The sequence below is a fragment of the Pipistrellus kuhlii genome, unplaced genomic scaffold (assembly GCF_014108245.1).
Source record: "Pipistrellus kuhlii isolate mPipKuh1 unplaced genomic scaffold, mPipKuh1.p scaffold_m20_p_6, whole genome shotgun sequence".
NCBI lineage: Eukaryota > Metazoa > Chordata > Mammalia > Chiroptera > Vespertilionidae > Pipistrellus > Pipistrellus kuhlii.
Genome location: NW_023425562.1, coordinates 49,259,691 through 49,283,422, shown reverse-complemented (window position 1 = coordinate 49,283,422; position 23,732 = coordinate 49,259,691). Strand labels below are relative to the sequence as shown.

At 36.8% G+C, this 23,732-nt stretch overlaps 1 protein-coding gene across 5 annotated transcripts in view; it reads left to right on the top strand.

The window, feature by feature from the left end:
- The window catches only part of RAB27B (RAB27B, member RAS oncogene family), a 54,072-nt gene extending 32,489 nt beyond the window's left edge, over positions 1–21,583 (top strand). For 3 of the 5 annotated variants that reach the window (XM_036417896.2, XM_036417893.2, XM_036417894.2), the window contains 5 exons: positions 11,395–11,566; positions 13,177–13,262; positions 16,780–16,883; positions 19,776–19,899; positions 20,990–21,583. In XM_036417896.2, coding sequence (XP_036273789.1) covers positions 11,414–11,566; positions 13,177–13,262; positions 16,780–16,883; positions 19,776–19,899; positions 20,990–21,179 — 657 coding nt within the window. In that variant the 5' untranslated portion in view covers positions 11,395–11,413 and the 3' untranslated portion in view covers positions 21,180–21,583. Of the gene's footprint in view, positions 1–6,588; positions 6,699–9,357; positions 9,383–11,389; positions 11,567–13,176; positions 13,263–16,779; positions 16,884–19,775; positions 19,900–20,989 lie in introns of those variants that run through there. The other 2 variants (XM_045574916.1, XM_036417898.2) reach the window with 2 other exon arrangements.
- The last annotated feature ends 2,149 nt before the right edge of the window (positions 21,584–23,732 follow it).

Genomic DNA, 23,732 nt, shown 5'->3' with positions numbered 1-23,732 from the left:
CTGGAGGGCCTGCCTAGAGGTGAAGAATGATGATGGAGAATGTAATGGGCAAAGCTGGGTGCTCTTCTGTTGTAACTTAGCTGGATATTTAAACTCCAGGTTCCAGGACATGTGTGCAGAGAGGCTATTCTGGAAAGGCTCTGGAATTTGCATTTGTAAATCCCCAATGGGGATATTGATGTGGTTGGGTCCCACTGGTTAACATATGCCGTCAAGTTTCATTCCAGTGGTATTTCACAGGATCCTGGTAACTGGTCGGCCCTGATGTTTCTCAGGGAGTTTCAATTACTCAGTCCTCATGGTGAGCACATTTGCTCAGAACATGGGCTCTCAGGACCCTGTTAAATGATAAGTATTTTTACAATAATAAATTATTTTATTTAATTAGGTCATAGACTATATTGATTTCAGGAGGGTATTATTGTTTGAATACACAGGGCACCCTTAGTAAATGGCTTCGTTATAAATAAGTATGCATTAACATCTAGCTAAGACAAATCAATTATTTAAAAAATAAAATGGAGTATTCTTACACTGTTGAGCTTTAAAAAGAATAGCTTTACTGAGGTTTAATTCACATACTATAAAATTTACCCTCTTCAAGTATGTAGCTCAGTCGTTTTTAGTATATTTGCAAAAATATGCCAACATTACTATCTGAAGCCAGAACATTTTCATCATCCTTAAAAACAAAATAAAACACTCCTCATACCCTTTAACAGCCACTCCCATTGCTCCTCTCCATGTTCCAGACAAATACTACTTTGCATTATGTCTCTATGAGTTTGCCTATTCTGGATGTTTCATATAAATAGAATTATACAAATGTAACCTGTTGCTTCTGGCTTCTTTCACTTAAGCATGTTTCCAAAGTTTATTCATGTTGTAACATGTATCTGTACAGCATTCTCTTTTTATGGTTAGGCAATATGCTATTGCATGGCTATCCTATATTTTATCTCTTTATCCACTGGTAAACATTTGGGTTATTTCCATTTGGGGGAAATTATGAGTATTTGTGTACAAGTTTTTGCATGGACATATGTTTTCATTTCTTTTGGAAATAAGCCAATTAGTGGAATTGCTGAGTCTAAGAGTCACTCTACGTTTAATTTTTTTTAGAGTGCCAAACTGTTTTCAGAACATTTTACATTTTACATTTCTACCATTGACATAGGAGAACTCCATTTCTACACACAGCCTTCCCCACACTTGCTTTGTTCATATATTTCATTATAGCCATCCCAGTGGGTGTGACGTGGCATTTCATTACAGATTTGATTGGTACTATTCTAATGATTAATGCTGTCTTGGAATCTTTTCACATGCTTATTGGAAATTTGTATATCATCTTTGGAGAAATAGATTTAAATCCTTTGTCCACTTATTAGTTTGGTTATTTATCTTCTTATTTTTGAGTTGTAAGAATTCTTATGTAATCTGGATTCAAGTTCCCTACATGATTCACAAATAGTTCTGGGGGTATGTTTTCACTTGTTTGATGTCTTTTTTAAGCACAGTGAGTTTTTCATTGTGATGAAATGTATTTCTATACTTTTTTCTTTTGTTACCAGGTTGTTGGGTATTATATTTAAGAAACAATTGCACAATCTAAGGTTATGAATATTTACTATTTTTTTCTAAGAGTTTCATCATTTTAGCTCTTACACTTGGGTCTATAACCCGTTTTTCATTAGTTTTTATATTTGTAGTAAGACAGCAGTCTAAATCTATTCTTTTGAATGTAGCTATCCAGTTGCCTGAGAAGCATTTGTTGAAAAGATTATTCTTACCCATTGAATTGTCTTGCCACTCTGGTCATAATTGACCATCAATGTAAGAATTTATTTCTAGACTCTCAATTTTGTTCCATCGATCTATTTGGGTGTCATTAGTCTGTGCCACATTGTATTGATTGGTGTATCTGTAATAAGTTTTAAAGTTGGAAAGTATAAGTCCTCAAAGTTTGTTCTTCTTCAGGCAAGATTATTTTGTTTTTTCTGTGTCCCTTACATTTAAATATGAATTTTAGCAACAGCTTATATTTCTGGCCAACAACAGCTAGATTTTGATAATGTGTTAAACCTACTTGTTGCTGTTTTTTTTTTTTTTAAAGATTAAATGAATTAGTCCTTAGTACTTAGTGCTTAGAACAGTAACTGATAATTATTAGAACATAATAAAGCAATATAACTATTCTTAGTTATCATTCTGTTATTATTTGAGTTGTCTCAGATATCCCTTTCTAATAATTTGATGTTTTGTTATTTTTAAGTGAATTTGTTTTGTGTTAGGCAGTTTCCCCTTCATAGTTGCAGATATTTTTCCTTGGTAAAACTTATTATACTTATATGAAAATTCGGTTAATTGGTACATTTTATTGCCCGAGTGTAATTCTTACCTCTCTGAAGAAGCAACCATAAAATCCTATACTGTAATAGTGTAGAAAAGCATCTGTGAAGTTTCTAATTACTGTTTCTAAATGTCATGAAGTTTTTAAATTAAGAGTACCATCTAAAGGCATTCTTATTCCAATCTATAGAAAAAGTATTCCTCCATTGGCTTAATACACTGTAAGTTGATATAGAAGCCAAATCCCTCCTTCAAATCATTGATGTGAGCCGAAGACTGGTGTGTACATTTAAAGTGAAAGTTCTTTGATGCACTTGCTCATTGGTTACAGGGATGTGCCAGCATCCTCAGGGCTTCTTTTGGAGGCATATGCCAACATCCTGCCTTACAGTTGAAAAAGTTAATGTTAACTGCTCACAACCATTTTGCAGTGAGTGTAGAAATACTGCAATGGAACATAAGGCAAACCCTCCAGTCTGAAGCCAAAAGCTAAAGGCCAGTTCATGTGAAGACCCTCTTAGCTATATATCAGGATAGCTAAGCAATCCTCAATGTGGTTATTGTGTGGCTCTTTCAAAACTGAGGTTTATGAGTAATTAGTTTATACAGATCTGCTAGGAAATAGGTTTCCTTCCCAGAGCTCTATCTTAGCTATACCATGTCTATTACTTAATTTCATAGATATCAACCAATAAAGGCATATGCCTGAAGTGGGATTCTCAACTTTCTAGCATTTGATATCAATAAAGGTTTTAATTTTAAAAAAGAACAAATAACCACCACCACAACAACAACAACACAGAATCACAACCACAACAACAACAACACAGAAAATGAGATGTACAGGGGTAGGCAAAAGTAGGTTTACAGTTTTATGTGAACCACAAAGTTTATTCTTGTATTATTTATAAATTATTTTATCATTTTCTATATGAACAAATACAAACCTACTTTTGCCAACACTTGCATTAATCAGACAGGATTTTATGCAATTGTAGGAGCTGACTCAGCAGCAAGTGTTGGCAAAAGTAGGTTTGTATTTGTTCATATAGAAAATGATAAAATAATTTATAAATAATACAAGAATAAACTTTGTGGTTCACATACAACTATAAACCTACTTTTACCTACCCCTGTACATCTCATTTTCTATATCACTCATAGTGATTCTGTGTTGTTGAACCTGAAGTCAGCAGAACCAGGTCAGCAAAGAAAAATGGATATGAAATGGGGGAGAGCAAGGAGTCCACCAGGTCAAACTGAGCTCCAGGAGGATGCCTGGAACTTGCCTGGGTCTCTCACTACCTCTGGCCTCGATGGTGCAAATGACCAGTCGAAGGGGATGTGCCTTCACCATGGAGTTGCACATACATCCAGCCTAGGATTCAGAGAAGCTAACCAGGTCTTTTGGGAGCTGTAGAATCTGAGCATCTATTTTTTTCCTGTGCCAACAAGGTGAGCTGACAGATCAGTGACAACGTATGTGAGCTCCAAGACCTGTGCTCACAGCATGACACTGGACATACATTGGGTTTCTCTGAATCTGAAACAATACTTATGTTGTTTTTACCGACCATATACTCATCTGAAGCCAAACGCGTGCATTGCTTTGGCTAACCTTGAGCTTTGGGACTTATCTGCTAACATGTTTTTAAGCATATATCAGTGAGGGGTTTCTCTTTCCTCAGGGGTATAAGTGAGCTTCAAGGGATAATGCTAGGCCATTGCTCTCCTGTTCTTTTCAGCAAGATTCTATTTAGAAAACCTGTCGATATTGTGCTACAACTGAGGACAAAATAGTTTTGTGCCTGGCTGGCTCCTGCTGAGTTGTAATGACCCAATAACAGGAAGACACATGAATGGGTCAATGTTCATAAACAGAATAACTTAAAAGTTTTTTTTTCAATTCTGGTAAAAATATCATAGATCAGGGAGCAGCTCTATCCTGACCCTAATTACAGAGATTATTGGCAAGCTGCAGGGATCTCAGGAAGGGTACTCCTTGAACAAATTTGGGTTTTAGCAATGCCAAGTTCAGAATTCCAAGGCTTACTAGAACTTGACTCCACAGCATTATGTCCCCTGTGCATATATAGAAACTGGAGTCAAAGTGGAGAAGAACTTATGAGTGGCAGAATATATTTCAATGGAAAAAAAATTACAATAGAAAATAATATTGCTGAACTATGGACCACAATATGAAAATTAAAATAAACTCTTGAGGTAATAAGACTGGTCCTTTCATTGGCTTTTTAAAACCTTCTACAAATAAGTAGAAATACATAGAATGGGACATATCAAGTAGAAAAAATAAGTATCAAAACAGAGGGAATGTAAAATTTTATATAAAAGTCGATTTTACAACTTCATAAAGTACATTTGAATTTATAGATGAAATGGTTAATGTTCTACAAAATTACAAGTTTGCAAAATTGATTCTAGTAAAGATAGGATTAAATGGACCAATTATGCCCTAACGGGTTTGACTCAGTGGATAGAGCGTAAGTCTGTGGACTCAAGGGTCACAGGTTAGATTCTGGTCAAGGGTATGTATATTGGTTGTGGGCACATCCCCAGTAGGGGGTGTGCAGGAGGCAGCTGATTGATATTTCTCTCTCATCAATGTTTCTGACTCTCTCCCCCTCTCCCTTCCTCTCTGTAAAAAAATCAATTAAATATATTTTTTTAAATGGACCAATTACCAAAGAAAAAATAGAGAAGGTGTAATTTTAAAAACATCCCATACAAAATCACCAGGACATAGAAATTCTTTCCAACACTTAAAGATATATAAAATTAACAGTACTTACACTACTCCAGAGTATGGAAAAAGAAGAAAAACTTTCATATTCTTCTAAGTGAAAATAATATAAAGCTTAAAAAATTATTTCAACAAGATAAAAAGCTGATAAAATTTAAATAAAACACAAGAAACAAAATCTAGGAGCACATTAAAAGGTAATATACATGAACAAGTGAAATTTACTTTATACATGTAAAGATGTTACTACAATATATAAGGAAATCTATTAATAAAATCAAGCTAAGGAGAGAAATCAGAAGAGCATCTCAATAGAAGAAGAAAGGGTAACTGACAAATTCAGTAGTCCTCCAGCATCTTGCTTAGTGGGAAAATACTGGAGAATTCACAAATAAAACCAGGAACAAGGATGCACATTATTTTACATGAATTAATTCCTCTATAACCTGAGGTGGAAAAACCTTCCTAACTGTGACTCAGAACTTGATTTCTCCCCCAAACAACCTCAATTTAATGTCCTTCATAAACACCATGAGCTTAGTAAAGAGGCGAATGAGAAAATGTATTTGCAAACTCATATCACAAAGTTTTAATATTTATCTGTTCAGTATCAATATATGATTTATGACCTATCGAATACCCCCAAAGCCTAAAATCTGATCACCTTTGCTATGGGTAGGCACAATGTCCATAGAGCTAAGTTGAATAATTTTTAGAGATATGTACTGAATTATTTATGAATAAAAGGTTCTGGTGCCTGGGCTGTGCTTCAAAATAATATGGTATAGGGAGAATTTGGGGTACATGAAACCAGATTGGTCATTTATTAGTAATTTAGAAGCTGGGTGAGCAGTATATGAGGGCACACTACTATTCCCTCAAGTTTTGTATATTTTTGGAATTTCTTGCAATAAAATGTAAAGAAAAAAAGAAAGATTGTTCATATAGTATCAAAAGATACCACAAAAGTAAGCCAAAGGAAAAACTGTTACCTTTGAAAACAATTTTTTGAAAAATAAATGTATTTGTTGGTTTAGAAGTGAGTTTTTTTTAATGTGAAAATCATATATCAATGGAGATAAATCTATTTAAAACTGAATTATGTTAGAACTTTACCCTTTATTTCCAAGGTGAGTAAGCTGAAATTCAATAGATTATTGGTTTATCTCTATTGTTTTTAGATCCCTTGGTCACAGAATAAAACAAAATGGACACTTTTATTTTTTTAAATACATTTGATTGCTTTAGTAGACACATTGACCATTGTCAACTTAAATAAAAGTTGTTTGATTAACTTAATGTTGTCTTATCTTCGAAATTTGGTTTGAATCTACCATTTAGGCTCAGATCTATTAATCTTTAATAACCTTTAAGAAGAATCAAACTAAAAATTATCTTCAATAAACCTTCCTAATGGAATAAGATGTTGTAGAATACGTTAAAAATTATTTTTTTAAATATATTCCTTCCTTCCGGAAAATGCCTTTTATTCTACTGAGTCACAGCCTATAGGTCCCTAGAACGTCAGCCATTCATAATTTAGCTCCAAGCTCCAAGACATGATGTGGTTTTGGGAAACAGTGTTTAAAGATCAGTATATGAGAATTGCCCTCAGGCTATCATTCAATGAGGTGTTTGCTATAAAAACCCCAGACCTCAAAATGTACCTACTGGATACCAACACAAACCATTCAAAGATAAATGAGGACCTATTAAACTTTTGTCTATTTTATGCTTGCCAGCTTTATTTTATTGAAACCATCTAAACTGAAAACAAAATAACATTACTGATACTTTATTTTTCTATCATGTTAAGCTTTCCAATGTGCCTTAAGAATGTTAAGTTGGTGTTCATTAATTTAATAAGTTCAAGTCACAAGGTCATAGCTTGCCATGGTGTTCTTCAGATTGTTACTTGGAGAACTAGCAAAGAGCATCAGTTTGCATGGGTAAGTCGGTCTGGATAATGGTCATCCATCCATATCGGTCGCATTTGTTAAGCTTCCCACTGGAGAAAGCAGAATGTATCCTCAGAACAATGCCAAATAAGAGGTGCCTGTGAGTGTATGTTAGATGGGCGAATGTATGATTTCATGGAGGAGCCCCGTTCTCAGAGGACTGACATATTCAACTGACAACTTTATAAACTCTGCCAGCACAAATCTCGCTTTCATAAAGTATGGTGCCTCTATATTTCATTTCCCCCAGGTTATTTGGAAGGGATCCTCTAAAGATATAAATATTTCAGAAGTGTGTGTTTAAACTGTCACCCTACAAGTCACAAGACTTATCCATAAAGTGAAGGCTAGCCCACATGATTACTTAGACTTCCTTCTGCCTTTATGAATCTTTATTAAACAGAACCTCCTGGATGTTTTGGATATTTTCCCTCCTCTGCCAGCCCTACACCTTCTCATGAAGGGTTCTAAGGATGACACTTCAAAGTCTCTATCTAAAGGATTTCCTGGCTTGTGTGGTATAGCTTGTGACACAGTGATAATGGTGGAGAGTCAGACACACTTCCTGAAACACAGCAGTCTTCTGGCTCTTTCCTCCCTTGTGGAACCATAGAACCAAGAACTGGACAAGACCATCAGTCATTGGACAGGAATAAACAACACTGCTAAACTTGTCAGCTTTCTGATCTCTCCCAGATCATATTTTTTAGCCCAGTTCTTAGAAGAGGAAACCTTGCCAAGGCTTTTATTTTTCTTTGTGGTGCTGTACGTACTGTGCAAAGGATAGAATATCAAGATCATATGATTTTAGGACTCATAAAACCACATGGTAATAAAAGAGGAACCAAACTAAATATAAAAGAATTATGCATTGTTATATATAGGTATTTGTAGAGATGTAAAATTTGTTTTTGAAAAAAGCTTAGAGGCGAATTATCTCATGTGTAGCTTAATATGTCTTTCTTTAAGTAGTCTGCCGGAGACACTAAACAGAGGTTTTCCACAGTGCCGAGTTTTGCATTAATTTCAGGTGGAAAATTTGTGGTAAGGGTTGTGCCCACAACCTTTTACTTATAGAAAAGAGCTGGTGTGGGCCACAGTGGAATTGATCCCTGTGAGCCAGGATTATTCACTCTGGACTAAAGCCTCGCTGGGAGGCAGCCCCAGCATTGCCCAGGCAGGTTTGTGTGTGAACAACAGAGAATAGATTGACTCAGATCAGGAATACACATAGTTGGCAAATAATGATAGTTTCTTTCTGCACGTGGGAGGTAATCATCCTGCAATGGACCTGCATCTCCTCCTCTTGTACCAAATCCCTCCCTATGCTATCAGTAAGGTTCTCTTCCTCTACAAAAGGTTCTCAGACCACCGAAGACCATGAGGACTAATGTTTTGTTAGAACTAAAAGCACAACTATTTGACTCGTTTATCACTTAATCATGTTCCATCTTGTAAAGTTATGTTATATTTTCTTGCATCCTTATTTAAGGTTTAAGTGTATGCATGCCTTGTCAGTAATTAGATTTTGAATTTTCATCTTTGAACCTGATACTATATACTGAAGATATTTAACTAGATTTGCTCAAAGCTTAGCCTTCCCTGACACTGTCACAAAAATATTGCAGAAAACACAGTTAACTTTAAACTAAGTTTTAAAGTGTGCTACTATATCTTCTTGGTTGCATTGTTTTCACTTTCCAGGGAGCCACAGTACCCTCCAACTTGAGCTTGTATTTAGGCAGCCAAGTGGCTTCAATTTCTTCCCCAGATTATCAATGTGCGTGTCCAAGGGGAGGCGGGGGTAGGGGAGGGAGAGAAAGGCTCTGGTCACTTATTTCTTAGTTTGAATAAATGTTAATCTCTTTATTTCCCCATGAGAATTTTAGCAGTTTCATCCAATTCTTCTAGTAAAATGACAGACTTAGAAAGAGCTATACATGGCCGGGGCCAATTTGGCTCAATGGATAGAGTGTCGGCCTGCGGACTGAAAGGTCCCGGGTTCGATTCCGGTCAAGAGCATGCACCTTGATTGTGGGCACATCCCCGGTAGGGGGTGTGCAAGAGGCAGCTGATCGATGATTCTCTCTCATTGATGTTTCTAACTCTCTATCCCTCTCTCTTCCTCTCTGTGAAAAATCAATAAAATATATATTTTTTTAAAAAAAAGAAAGAGCTTTACATGAACAAGTTGAGTAGTGGTGGAGATAGACCTGAAATGGGAAATCATGAGACTTTAGCAGCAATCTTCTCTAGCAACTCATTTTGCTCAAAGACTAGAACCATCAACATCTTCAACTATAAAGTCCTGGTAAGAGATTTCAAATCACCCAAACTCAGAGCTAGTTGCTGTCAAGTAGTTAATCAGTGCAGGCATTTTCTGAGAATTCCATGTCAAGTTGAGATATCTGTTTTCCTCTTATTAAGAAAGGCTGCTTGTTGATGGCTTCCTCCTGAGCAATGATTATACTTGATATAGATACTAAAAAAGAAAAAAAATAAACATTCATGGTCAGTAACCACCCTGAATCTTAACTCAGTGAAGAAAGCATATAATTGAGAAGAAAAGCTTTAGTGCAAAATTATGCATTGGAAGCTCTTTAAAAAAAAAAAAATTAAAAAAAAATATATATGTGTATATGTGTATATATATATATATATATATATATATATATATATATATATATAAATAATTGATTTTTTACAGAGAGGAAGGGAGAGGAATAGAGAGTTAGAAACATCAGTAAGAGAGAAACATCGGTTAGCTGTCTCCTGCACATTCCCCACTGGTATATGCCTGCAACCAAGGTACATGTCCTTGACTGGAATCAAACCCGGGACCCCTGAGTCTGCCACTGAGCCAAACCAGACAGGGTCATTGGCAGCTCTTGAAGCACCTGTCCTAAGGAACCACTTATTAATTAAAAACCATAAACCCATAAGAAATTGAGTTGGATTTAGCAAGAGTCCAAATTTTAGAAAATTCTAATGTAAACAAATAGCAAATCTTCCAAATGATGTAATAGTACTGATTCACTAAGTCCCTAATTATCATCTTTATTTATCCCAAAACATAAAAATCTTTTAGTTTTGACCATTAACTAAAGTGACAATGTAAAAAAATATATTGTTTTATTTAAATAGGTAAACATGTGTGTCATTTTCTCTCATGTAGAAATTTTTAGAATCATCTAACAATTTTAGATATATCCATCGAATAACCTGTTATTGAAATTAATTTTTATCACTTCAGAACTCCTGAAGAGTACAATGCTTTCTGGATCTATAGAGGCGGGGAGAACATTCCTTCTCACAGAGTGAGGCAAGAAACCTTCCGATTCCAATAAAGTCTTTATAGGCCTTAAATACATATCTATTTTGTATACATATCTATACAAAGATATAATAAAATGAGGTATATAACCCACCAATCATTTTGCCAAACTCAAGTTTGGAAACTTCACCAAGTATTCAGTAGGTGGTGGTGTCCTTCACATGTGTGTGGAGGTAGTCTTGATGTTACCATGGTGGGTGCACTTGGCATTGGCCCTTGGCTCATCTTCACTCATAATCACTATAACAACAGAAAAAAATGAGTCAGAAGTTAGGGCACTGGAAGAAATGGCAACTGACAACGTTCCTTCAGTTAGGAGAAATATTAAATATTAGCAGAATTACCAAAATTACGCCTCTTACTATCTCTTCCCTTTTTTTAATGCCTGGAAAACATTTAGCAGACTTGCCAAATAGAACAGATTTGCCATTGGAGAACAGAGTCTTTAGTATTCCAAAACAGAAGATTTTTAAACATTGCTTTTAAATTGACTTCAAATTAGTGTTTTTAAAGGTTGTCATACCAGTTGTTAAAATTTTAAAATGAAAAAGGAATATTTTGTTCGCACATGAGAGAAAGCTCCTTCTGTATAATTAGATGCAAAATAGCCCTCTAGGCTTCTCTCTTCCACTCCCCAGATGTAATGTCAATCTCTTTGGCATACCTGCATCATCCTGGGTGGGCTTTTCTGTTCCCTTTGTAACTGTATCCTCTTCCCAGCACCATATGCCTGACCCCAAAGGGCTTTAAAACTAAAGGTGATGACTCTTTAGTCCTACTATTGCTGTGGCAATGTCTATGATAGGTATCATGTAGCTTTTGTTCATATTAACTGACCTGATGTAAAAAGATTTGTACTGACTGGAATAATAGAGGTGCCCTGACTCCTGAGGCTGCTTAGAACCAGTTAATTGAGAATATGGCAGAATGAAGACATTCAAAATTTTAAACTTTGAAACCTAACAAAATATTATTCCTCTTCTACGCAGGCCCAACAAGACCATCACTATGACCGATGGGGACTATGATTACCTGATCAAACTCCTGGCCCTTGGAGATTCGGGGGTGGGGAAGACGACATTTCTTTATCGATACACAGACAATAAATTCAACCCCAAGTTCATCACAACAGTAGGAATAGACTTTCGGGAAAAACGTGTGGTGAGTTCTTATCCATACTGTTAAACTTATTGCTGATCCTCCCCAGATGCGATAAGAATTAAGAAGCTATGTTTATTGCATGTGAGACATTTGTCTTTTATCACAAGCAATTTATGGCCTGTCACTTTAATTTATATTACTTTTTTACTTTCTCCACTATAAATAACATTTTTGCACAGAAAGACATTGAGTGTCACTATCGCTTATCTCCAAAAGTATACAGAGCAACTAAAATAAATAATGTATGAATTTATATGGTGTGTTTTCTACAAATTCTTAAGGACTCTTTCAAAACTTGAATTATTCAGGATAGGAAAACATTAACTCTTAGTCTGAGTTAAGTTCCTCAAAAAGAACAAGTGTTCATTTTTCTACTCTTAAAGACGTCAAAAGAGTGATTGGCAAATAGCTGGAACATGAGTTGTGTAAGTTCTTGCTGCATTTTTATTTATGTGTAGACTCAGCCATCAATCACTAGCTGATTATGAACAGAATGTGAGACCAATCCATGCTATTTTCCGAGATAAGGGAGTTTAAGTGAGAATTGCCACCACTTCCTTCTCCTGTGCTAGACGCTAATGACAGGAATAAAGATATTGTGACATGTGAGACGTGTAGCATAGGCACATAAGCCTTGCCAGATTTACTGCCAACCAAGGTATTCTCAATTGCCAAGATGGCTGCAGCTCCCAGTTGATGTCACAGATCTATTTCTTCCTCAAGAATTGAGGGGGAAGAAACCATACACACAAAGGAAATGATGGTTGAAAAGGTAAATCGTGGTTTCTTATAATGTCCTGTACCTCATCTGAAAGTCCATACACTGGAGTGTAGTCTTAGCAAATTTGCTTCCAACCCCTCCAGGGTTTTCCTGTGCCTTCTCCCCTCCTGAGTGCCCCTACTGAGCTAGGTATATGCCCTTGTAGTTTTCCCTTTGAAACATTCCACTAAGTTGTACTTAAGGGAGCTGATGAAATATTAAAATCGTTATGCTTTGCTTAATAAAAATTCTAAAGACCATAATTTAAAGAATTTAAAAAGAGCCTTGGAAGAAATGGCTAATAAAGGAAGAGTTAAAATATCCTGTGTGAACTTATTGAGAAATTCTGAGCAAATGCCATGGCTAAATCGTTCTGAAAGTCCAATGCACAGTAAAAGATATTCAGGTATTTGTAAATCATTTTACTGTTTTAAGAATGCTTTCACATTTGGTGTTTCATTTAAATTTGCAGTGACTGTAAAGTAGGGAGAGATTATGGGTCTCAATTTTCAGGTAAGAAAATAAGACTCAGAGAGGTTAAATGGAAAGCTAAGTTTTGAACCTAGAACTTGCTTGCTGCCTCCATGAGGAAATGACAGAAGGTGTCTAATTTAAGTTTGCAGTATGCCTAAATTGTGTTGAAAATCATACTTGTACTTGACATTTAAAAGTGAGAGTACATGTGATACTGCTGGAAAAAAAACAGAGCAAATATTTATCCTGCACTATGAACTTTGATTATAGTAATTGAGAAAAAAGAAAAGAAAAAAAACATGTTGAGTGAACCCAGAGAATTTGAATATTGACAAAATCCAAAGCAGTATAAACTGATGAAAATCATATCTTTCAGGTTTATAATACACAAGGGCCAAATGGATCATCAGGGAAAGCATTTAAGGTGCACCTTCAGCTTTGGGACACTGCAGGACAAGAGCGGTAACAGTAAATTACTTTGTTTCTAGCTACAAAGATTGCAGAAGAGCTGATTTTATTTCTTATTTATTTTTAAGTTATAATTTACTTGTCAATATTATTTTATATTTGTTTCAGTTATATAGGAAAAAACTTAACCACATTATATGCAACTATTCAACTAGTTTAAAAATAGGCATTTGTATTGAGAAATAAAAAGAAATTGTTTATAGTTAATTAACCATAACCAGTATTATGAATTTGGTTCAGATTTCAAAAAATCTCTATGAAGTTTCTTATTATACATTGTCATTGTACTTCATAATAGGGAAAAACATTTGCTCCAGAATTTAATTAAATTAAGGCCAGATATTTACACTGTTACAAGGGCTACTCCAAGAGGGACATGAAGAAAAGGGTGTTTAGATCTTTCTCATTTCTGTCCATTCTCTGCAGAGCCTCTCTGATCTGGGCCATATGGCTTGCTTTATTCTCTAAGATCTTGGACACAACATTGCCCTCCGGCCAGACTGCCTTTCCACCTTCCCTGATCCTCTCCTTTCACCAGGCCCAGCTCATATCACCTCCCTAGGGGATTTTCTGAAGCCTCTTCCTTTTAGATTCCTACATCACCTACTCTACCATCCATTAAGTTAATTAAGTATTTACTTCCTAATGAAGTCTATCTTTTTTATTATTATTATTTCTTTTTATTTTTGGTCTCTATTTGCTGTTTCTTTGATTCACGTGTAGCCTTGTCACCCAAACAGAATTGTCAGATTTATAAGGGCAGAGACTATGCTGGGTTGTTCAGTGTCATCTCTGGTACAATGTCCAAGATAATAAGAATTTCTCAGTATATAAGGGTATTTATTGCTTGCTTATTTAATGGCAGTATATTTCTTTGAGTTACAAGATTTCAAAGGTGCTAAAGACCCTATGCTACTGAAGCTCTTCGATATCAGAGAACATAAAAATTGGCAATAGGTTGTCAGGATAAGCTATTTAGAAGGCACATACCTCCACATTCTGAATCACATTTCTTAGAATGTTTATGCTTGTAAACACTGCAATGTTTGAAATGCATCCAAATGTTCACGCCTTCAGTGAGTGTAAACGCCAGGAGAGGTGCTGGGCCCTCTCAGTTAGCTTTTTTGACTGTGAATTCCATTCACACACATCCTTCAACACTGCTGGTGCTGCTGGAGTCATTCCTCACAAGACTCTCTGTTCATATGTCAGTTTGGTTGTCACAAAGATGTATGTTTTGTAGACCAATTTGATTCCTATTTGAAGAAGTAATATAGAAAACGTGGTTCCCATATGTCTTCACACATGATTTGTCAGCCTTGCATGAAGGCAGGCTTCTCTCATCTATCCCCTTAAGACAGTTGCTTCATGAAGGAAATGGGGAAGACTGGGGACTGTCTCGCTAACAATGGGGTTATTTATCCCTTGGGAATTTTGCATTCTGTAAATATAAGGTGTAGCTAAGCCACAAGATATTATAAAAGGCTACACACCTCAACCCTGTTCCAGGACACCTGGCAGCATAACCCATATAAAATAATGGTTATTGATAAAAGTGATGTTGTGGGAAGGAGGAAAAAAATAATACCCCTTATGTAAGCCCAAAGAATACAGGGCACAACCTTTATTCCCGGTGAAGGAGAACCAATGATAATGTGACCCTGGCATCTGTGGGGTTTTTTAATGGGTTCCTAGCTTTTTCCACCCTGCAAACAGAATAAAGTTGGTGGGTAAAGCAGAAAATCAATTATCTTCCCTCTGGAATAAGTCCTGGAAAAAATGGAGGATAACAAAAGGAAATTGTCGAGGGGATAAGCCCTCTCCAGACTAAGAATATCCTATCCACATTGCTATGGATGCAAAAGTCCCAATCAAATTCATACAATAAGCATGTTTTTAAGTGATTTTGTCATGTGAACAGTGAGAGGGGAATAAGGCAGAGTCTTATCCTCAAATAGCACACACACAAACACACACACACACACACACACTCATGGAGAGAAAAGAACAGGCTGTTATGGTTGAGTTAACCATGCTATTGTGGTTGAATAGCAGACAATTTTATGAGTACAGCTAATTCCCAAAAAGAGGAACCCATTCAGTAAAAGTACTATAATCTCTGTGAGCTTCCAGTGACTAGTAGAAACAAAGCAACAAGAAAAAATTGCATATAATTTTTGATATTTCATAATCATCATGATTATGTCTTACCAAAAATATCCTAATTTGAAAATTAATAGTTGTTGAAATACCTCTTCTCCATGGTTGAATACAGGAGGAGAAGGAGAAAGAGGGTATAGCAACCAGAAGGATGGTGAAACCAAGAAGGAAATCAGGAAGAAAAGGACAGTTTGGTTTTAGACAAAGGAAGTTGGAAGTATGCTAGGTTCCTCCAAGTGGAAATATCCAGCAAGTAATTGGTCATACAATATGAAGGCAGGCAAATTCTAATTCTATAAATTTGGGGTTCAAAACATTGGTAATAATTGAGCCAGGAGGTAGATGAGATTACCCAGTGAATATGTGTAAAGTAAGACAAGGTCAAGAATAGAACCTCGAGGAAACCAAAGAATCTACAAGTAAGCTAAAATAGGGGACCAAAATTGAGGACATTTAGGATAGGAAGTTATATTCTTAATTTCAAAGTTATGTGCCTTTCTAAAAATGTACTGCCAAATGCATCTCTGTGTCAACCTTCTCTAGTCTGTATATGTGGTCTCTAGTTTCACCTATTTCTAACATTAAAGTGGGCTTCAGCACCTGGTCCACTTCACTGAGAATGTTGTGGTAGAGGGGATCAGAGCGGAGGAGAGACAGTCTTTACTCTGCCCAGGACAGGGTGTATTCTTCAGAAATCCTCCAATAAAGACGAGTGCTCTCATTTCTCCCTAACAACTGAGTCTGGCCTTCCCTCAGTTCCCATAATCATTTTCCTCATCCTCCTTTCTTCACTGTCTTCCCTCTTCCTCATGAGACATAGATGCTACTCTTTAACTCCAAAGAGTGCTCACAAAAGAGTTTTCTCACCAACACTGCTTTTCCCTACCAAGGAACTCTGGATCCAGATGCTAACAAGCTGTGGTTTTCTACATATAATCATAAGCACTCATTTTCAAGCCAAAGTTTCTGGGCACAGACAAAGAATGACTGAAAAGTATAAGTTAAAGTCCCAATATTCTAAAGTGTTTTCGGTTTTATTTGTGGATCACAGGAGGCCCATGAGCCAACAAGTCCAAGGGGCTGTGTAAGCATGTGTGTGATTAAATGTTACCAAATTCCTTCTGTGTGAGTGGAGCATAAAGCCAGGATGTGGTCCTAAAAAGAACCTGCCAGCAGACACCCTCCTCTGCCCCTTCAGCAGTCTTTCAGGGTCATCCCCCCTTCCATAGGATAACCCATAAGGGATGCCATAGAGATTTCATATTTGAGAGGGAAACAGCGTTGTTTGCATTGCCACCACTACATGGACATGGACTAACTTTCAGATCTACCTGCTGTGCTTTCTCGGCAGATTCCGGAGCCTCACGACTGCATTTTTCAGAGATGCCATGGGTTTCTTATTAATGTTTGACCTCACCAGTCAACAGAGCTTCTTAAATGTCAGAAACTGGATGAGTAAGTGGGACTACGTAATCTACGTAATCTGTGTTGGTCACTTTGGGGCCCAAGAGCTCTGTTTGTTTGCCTCACAAGCTGAAAGAATAACCTTGGGAAGTCATGAGTTTGGTGTTTCCGGTGTCACCTTCAAAGTGGGGGCCTTTATGTGCGTCTCCCAAGGTGGCTTGGAATTGTATTTTACTTTGACACTCTTAGAGGAAGCCAATGTGGCTTCCGATCCATCATATTGAAGGTCTTCATTTTTGCAGTCTTAAGGCCATTAATTCTGCTTGTCCAGCCATTTAAAGGACTTCTTAGAACAAAGGTGGGGAACATCCATCCCATGGGCCAGGCCATAAAAGGCCCTCACAATCATTTGGTCTGGGCCTGCCATGCATCAGGGGTGAGTTAATGAAATGTTTGGACAAATAGAGCAGGCTAATTTTTTTTTCTCACATTTTTCCTGTCTGCTTTTCTTTTTTTCTTTTTTTTAATTAATTAATTAATTTTTTTATTTTTACATATTTTATTGATTTTTTTTGCCCCCCTCCCACACATCCCCTCCCTCCCCAGAGTTTTATGTCCATTGGTTGTACTTATATGCATGTATACATGTCCATTGGTTGTACTTATATGCATGTATACAAGTGTTGATCTATTATCTCCCCCAGATCCTCCTCCCCTCCCCGCTGTAATTTGACAATCTGCTTGTTGCTTTACTGTCTCTATATCTATCTTTTGGTTCATCAGTTTATAATGATCTTTATTATCCACAAATGAGTGGGGTCATGTGGTGTTTCTCTTTCATTGATTGGCTTATTTCACTCAGCATGATGTTCTCCAATTCCATCCAGGTTGCTGCAAATAATGAGAATTCCTGCTTTTTTATGGCAGCATAGTATTATATTCTATTGTGTAGATGTACCATAGTTTTTGGATCCAATCATCGAGCAGGCTAATTTTAAAGTTGATAATTTTGTACGGCCCACCAATGATGTAATGAATACCCAAATAGCCCTCGACCAAAAAAAGGTTCCCTGTCTTAGAAATATGTGAGCTTCCACATCTATTACATCTCACCTAGAAAGGACATAGAGAAAAACAGCTGTTTTTCCTGAGAGGGTACTCTGGCACCTAAAATGTTTTCCCATGCACTTGGGTTAAGTAATGGGCTAATTAACTACAGGGTGGTCAGGAGAGAAGCTGCTGCAGAGCACCAGCCACGTGAAGATGGGGGACCGTGTGCCAGTCAAGCAGCTCACATTGAAATTGTAGGTTTTTTTTCCTTCAAAAACATAGCTAATATGAGGAAGCCTCATATAAAAAACTATACAATTTTGATATACTATGAAATTAAAAGTCACCTAATCAGTCATTAAAGCCAGATTAATATATCTCAGCACAGAAGAATAGTATACTATTTTCATTTTTACTTGATGTGGCACTAAAGATAATATTTTATTTGCTATATCTAATATATATGTTGTTATTATATATTATTTGTAACAATGTATATAACTGCTTTAAATGTGAGTTCAATAACAGTTGTTATCTTGGGGGGAAAATATTGCTTCTCAAATTGAGTAATTTTCCTAGGATCTGTCTCTATTTCTGTTTATTATTATACTAGAGGGCCTGGTGCATGAATTTGTGCATGAGTAGGGTCTCTCTTCCTGGCCTTCGAGATCAGGCCCAAACCAGCTCTCTGAGATCCCCTGAGGGGTCCTGGATTATGAGAGGGTGCAGGCGTGGGAGGTTGGCCAGTAAGGGAGGGATTTGGAGACGGCTCCAGGGCATGTCCAACCTGTGTCACTCAGTCCCAAAGGCCAGACCCCAGCAGCAAGCTAACCTATCAGTTGAAGCATCTTCCCCCTCGTGGTCAGTGCACATCATAGCTACTGGTCGACTGCTTCCTGGTCGTCAGTGCATGTCATAGTGAGTGGTTGAGTGGCCTTAGTATATCATTAGCATATTATGCTTTGATTGGTTGAATGGATGCCTGGACACTTAGCATATTAGGCTTTTATTATATAGGATTTCCTTATTCAGACTTTGGTGTTATTAGATTTTGAGGAGATAAGGAGATAAGATTATTCGACACACACTTTCAGAGAATGATTTCTTCATTCTTTATCAATGAGCCTCTTCCTTGTTTTAAAATTTTTTAGAAGGATACTATATGGATTTAAGATAATTCATTGCTAGGCCTAAAAAAACTTTCATTTCTAACACCCAAATAGCCGATGTTATAGACTAAGCCTTTGTCTTTTCCTTGGCAAAATTGCATGCATCAGGCCTTGTGATAACATTAGAGTAATTCCTCTAACCTCCAAACCATAGGTTGACACATTTCTCATCATTTACTTTCTTCTCTCTCCCTCTCCCAGCTCGCGCTCTCTCTCTCTCTCTCTCTCTCTCTCTCTCTCTCTCTCTCTCTCTCTCTCTTCTCTCTCTCTCTCTTTCTCTCATTTCCTGGAAAAATGAAGACAAAAAACCAAGTTTCCTATCTAAATTTGCTTTTATATGACTTTGTGGAGGTTCAAAAAATGTTCTGCTCTCTTAGATCATCACCTAAGCTCTTAAAGGAAAGAACAAACTTGTGTACTTTAAAATCATGTTCTGTTTTCTCCTCTTATGTTTGAGGAACAAGTGGTATGAAACAATATGTTTCTCTTGGAGGGCACTTCCTCAGATGGAGAAGAGTCCTGATAGGTGTTCATACAGGTGCTTCATGTAAATTATGATTGATCTTCACCACATGCAGCTCCTGAGGCAGTGTGTCCGTGTTACTTGGCTAATATAATATAAAAAGCTGGAGATAAACAATTAGATTAGGAATCTCATATGAGCAGTCATTTGACATCACTTGTTTGTAACTAGCTTGCTGGTTCCATCTGCTTTCTTTCTAAGGCCAACTGCAAGCAAATGCTTATTGTGAAAATCCAGATATAGTATTAATTGGCAACAAGGCAGACTTACCAGACCAAAGGGAAGTCAATGAACGGCAAGCCCGGGACCTGGCTGACAAATACAGGTAAGCCAGTCACCTGGCAATGTCAACCAACCATGCACACTGATGCTAAGTAACGGGGCAGGGACACGAGGTTGATACTAGGAATTACAAAGATCTTCCAGAGGAATGTATGTGATATTTAAATCAATTACTCATTAATAATAGCAACTAACATTTACTGAATACTTAATAGGTACTAACAACTGTTCCTAGATTTTAATGTATTTAACCCCTCACAACCATATGTAGAAGACCTAGAGTTATCCCATTTTATATATGAAAATTAGGCATAGAGAGATTAATAACTGAGGGGAGGCCATATCGCTAAGCTGGTAAGCGGCAGAGCTGAACTGAACCCAGGCAGTCTGAGATCAGAACTCACGCTCTTCAGCACGATCCTCTATGAGTGCCTCTCTATTGGTAGCTACAAACCTCTAAGGTGATACCTGATGTGGATATAATATTGCAGCCTTTATTCTCCCATCCAAGTACTAACCAGGCCCGACCCTGCTTAGCTTCCGAGATCAGACGAGATCGGGCGCGTTCAGGGTGGTATGGCCGTAGACGCAGCCTTTATTCTCAATGAAATTAGAGGTAAATGAAGAATTTTAAAGCACCCCATGCAGTTATACATTGACTTCCAAATCAGACTTTGTCGTTGTATTTTAAATTCAAAGCAATTTCATCACACCTGCCATTCTTTTTGGATTGTCCCTCAGAACATTAAAATGGTACATGTATTCTTGAAACTTTTGATTCCGAGTAAGTATAGACTGTAGTCACATGAATATCCTATGGAGTTTAATTTCTAAATCAGATTTCTAGATAATTGATTAGAAGGGAAGTAACATTGATCACTAGCTTACCATTTTTTGCCCTCCTGTACCTGCTTTCTTGCCCATAGTACTGATTGTATTCACACTAATGAGCAGCTCCCCAGTTGTTACTCACTGAATAAGAACAGGGATGCTTTCCAACTCAGCCAGCAAAACCCTGAATATTGTGCGATCTCTGTCAGCCATATTTTCATATGTGTGACTCATTTGTACATCTTGTTGCCTCGTTTCTGATTTCTTCCTCTTGAAAATATTTCTCATCTCTTCCATGCTAGCATACCCTATTTTGAAACAAGTGCGGCAACTGGCCAAGATGTGGAGAAAGCTGTGGAAACTCTTCTGGACTTAATAATGAAGCGAATGGAACAGTGTGTAGAGAAGACACAAGTCCCCGACTCTGTCAATGGTGGAAACTCTGGGAAGCTCGATGGGGAGAAACCAGCAGAGAAGAAATGCACCTGCTAGACCTCACCCAGGAACTCATCACCCAGATCCCGCCCAAATATTATTACTTCCCCAATCAGCGACTGACCACACAATTGTTGGGTGGACCAGGCATAATGGCATATCTTTCTTTTTCTGCCAGAAAATGTATTTTAAGAAACCAGAATAGTTAGCAGATTCAAAAGAATCAACCAGTTTTTTCTGAGGCCCCTTCAAACGAGATAGATTTCTAATGTAATCTCACCATTGTGGACACGCCATTTGTTGTGATTTATATTTTGTTTGTTTTTTATAAAGAAGACAAATGTGTAAGGAAGTCCACACCATGAAATAACAGGGAGCTGTAAATGAGAACAAAAATTACCCTGTCGCAGTGGAGGAAGAAATAGGCTACCAGAGGGAGAACATAGAAATTTGAATTTTTTTTTTTTAAAGAGTGGATTTATTTCACATGTAGAATCTGATTATTACTTTTAGGTTTGCATTAGGAAAACAGTTAAAAATGGATACACAATAAAGAATTCTAAATGGATCATTAGCAATGACATTATTCTGTACACCCAATATGCTGTATTAGAATGACTTAATTAGTGGTGAGGTTATGAGAGGATGAATGTCAGACTTCTGCTAAAATGTAGGAGAGTGTGTAATAATGCCATTTTTATATTATTAATAAACAGCAGAGAGACAAGAACAAGATTGTGGATGACAATGTACAAGAGAAATGCCCTGGGAGAAAAATGAAAGGATGGAAACATGGCATTTGGACAAATGAAATTAAATGTATCTGTTACAGATGTCTGGAAGAGTCACTTAGCCAACTTTCACTCAAGCCAATGAGAGGTTGACATTATCAGCTGGGATTAAGAGATGATCCAGAAGTTTCCATTTCAAACAAAATTTTAGAAATAGGTTCAGTGTTTTGCTTCACATTTCTTTTCCTTTCTTTCTTTCTTTTTACTTTATTTATTTATATATATATTTTTGCAAATGGTGATAGTAACAGTACAAATTAAAGATTGCTGTTTATTAAAAAAACAAAAAACAAAAAACAACGTCTTTTTAAAAATGCAGTCAACAAAACCCATTTCACCTTAATTTATTTTAGATAAATATGCTGGTGATGTGAAACAGAAAGTGACTACTAATTGTGGGTTTCTTTTCAATTTACAAAATCCCAGAAACTCTAAATCGAATTTTCTTTTCTCTAACCCATACTCTGGCTTTGAATCAATTGTAAAAATACAGGTGTGTCACTTTGTAGACCAACAACTTCAGAATAATCATGGATCCATGCTATGGTCACTCTGAATTTTCATGTCACTAATCACATAAGAATTGGTGGTAACTCATGCCATGTTATAATGTATTTAGCACTTGTTTTAAGGCAAAATGCTGATAGTTGACCTTTATTTAGGGATTGGAAATGAAACTATCATATCTCACAAAAAATTGGTTAATCACTTCCCCCCCAGCCCCCCACAATAAGCTGCCTTTTCTTTCTAAGATGATCTCCAAAGTATTTTTCATTGGCCTATTCTTATCATTATTCTTATCATTATCAATTCCTATTAAACCATTATTTAACTATTTCAGCGAATTTAATAACAATGGCATTACACTTTAAGTTTTCTTTTTTTTTTACTTTCTTCAGAATGGTTTCTCTTACTATAAAATTTTGCCAATGAAACTTCATTTTCCCAACTTGGTGCATACTTATTTTGATAAGTTACAGACACTGGAAACCCTTAACCCAGCTCCCCCACCCCTTAGCCTCTCCCTACCAACATATATCTGGTACCAAATCCGTTTTTAGGAACTCAGATCCAAGGGAATGTCTCCTCACAGTGTACTTAGTGTGGACTAGACTCAGAGAGGTGCCATGGATCAAAGCAATCAGAAAACTTGGATGGGTTGGCGCCTGGTGGAGTTCTTGGTGTTTACTGCCCAGTTCCTCTGGCTTCCGCAGCACAAAGCCAGTGTCTGAGTCAGTGTGCTTGGGCACTCCCTCCAATGGTGTTTTCCTCCGTGATGCTCTTCGTGACCTCAGTACCTGTGCCCTGAGGGTAGAAAGCTATTGGCTAACATGAAAGGTACTTCTTTTGGAAGAAAGTGAGCAGAAACAATGTAGCTATTGTTTTAGCAAAATGCAGTGAACTTTCGAGGTCATTATGTCAGTGTCTTATTTGGATCCAAATTGTGATAACCCCTGCATTTCCACAATAGAGGATGTTGAGCCTTTATGAAAACCCTGAAGGTTTTCTATTTTGGGTATGTCTTTTTATTTCTTTTGATTTTCCAGTTACATGATTGACTCACTTATGCCAAGTTTCTGTCATTGTCAGTTATTTAACAAGCATTTATTCAGGGTCTATTTTAAGATTGTCATTTGATAGTTGCAGCGTGAAGCAGAGAGTGATGATGCCCATAATTATAGAACTACGCCTGTAAAAATAACAATTATTGGGTAATAATCTAAAGTATGACAAAACTTAACTCAAGAAAATTACTTTGTAGTGATATCCTACTTTATAAAAACTTGACCTAAGAAATATTTTTTTCTGGCATATTTGA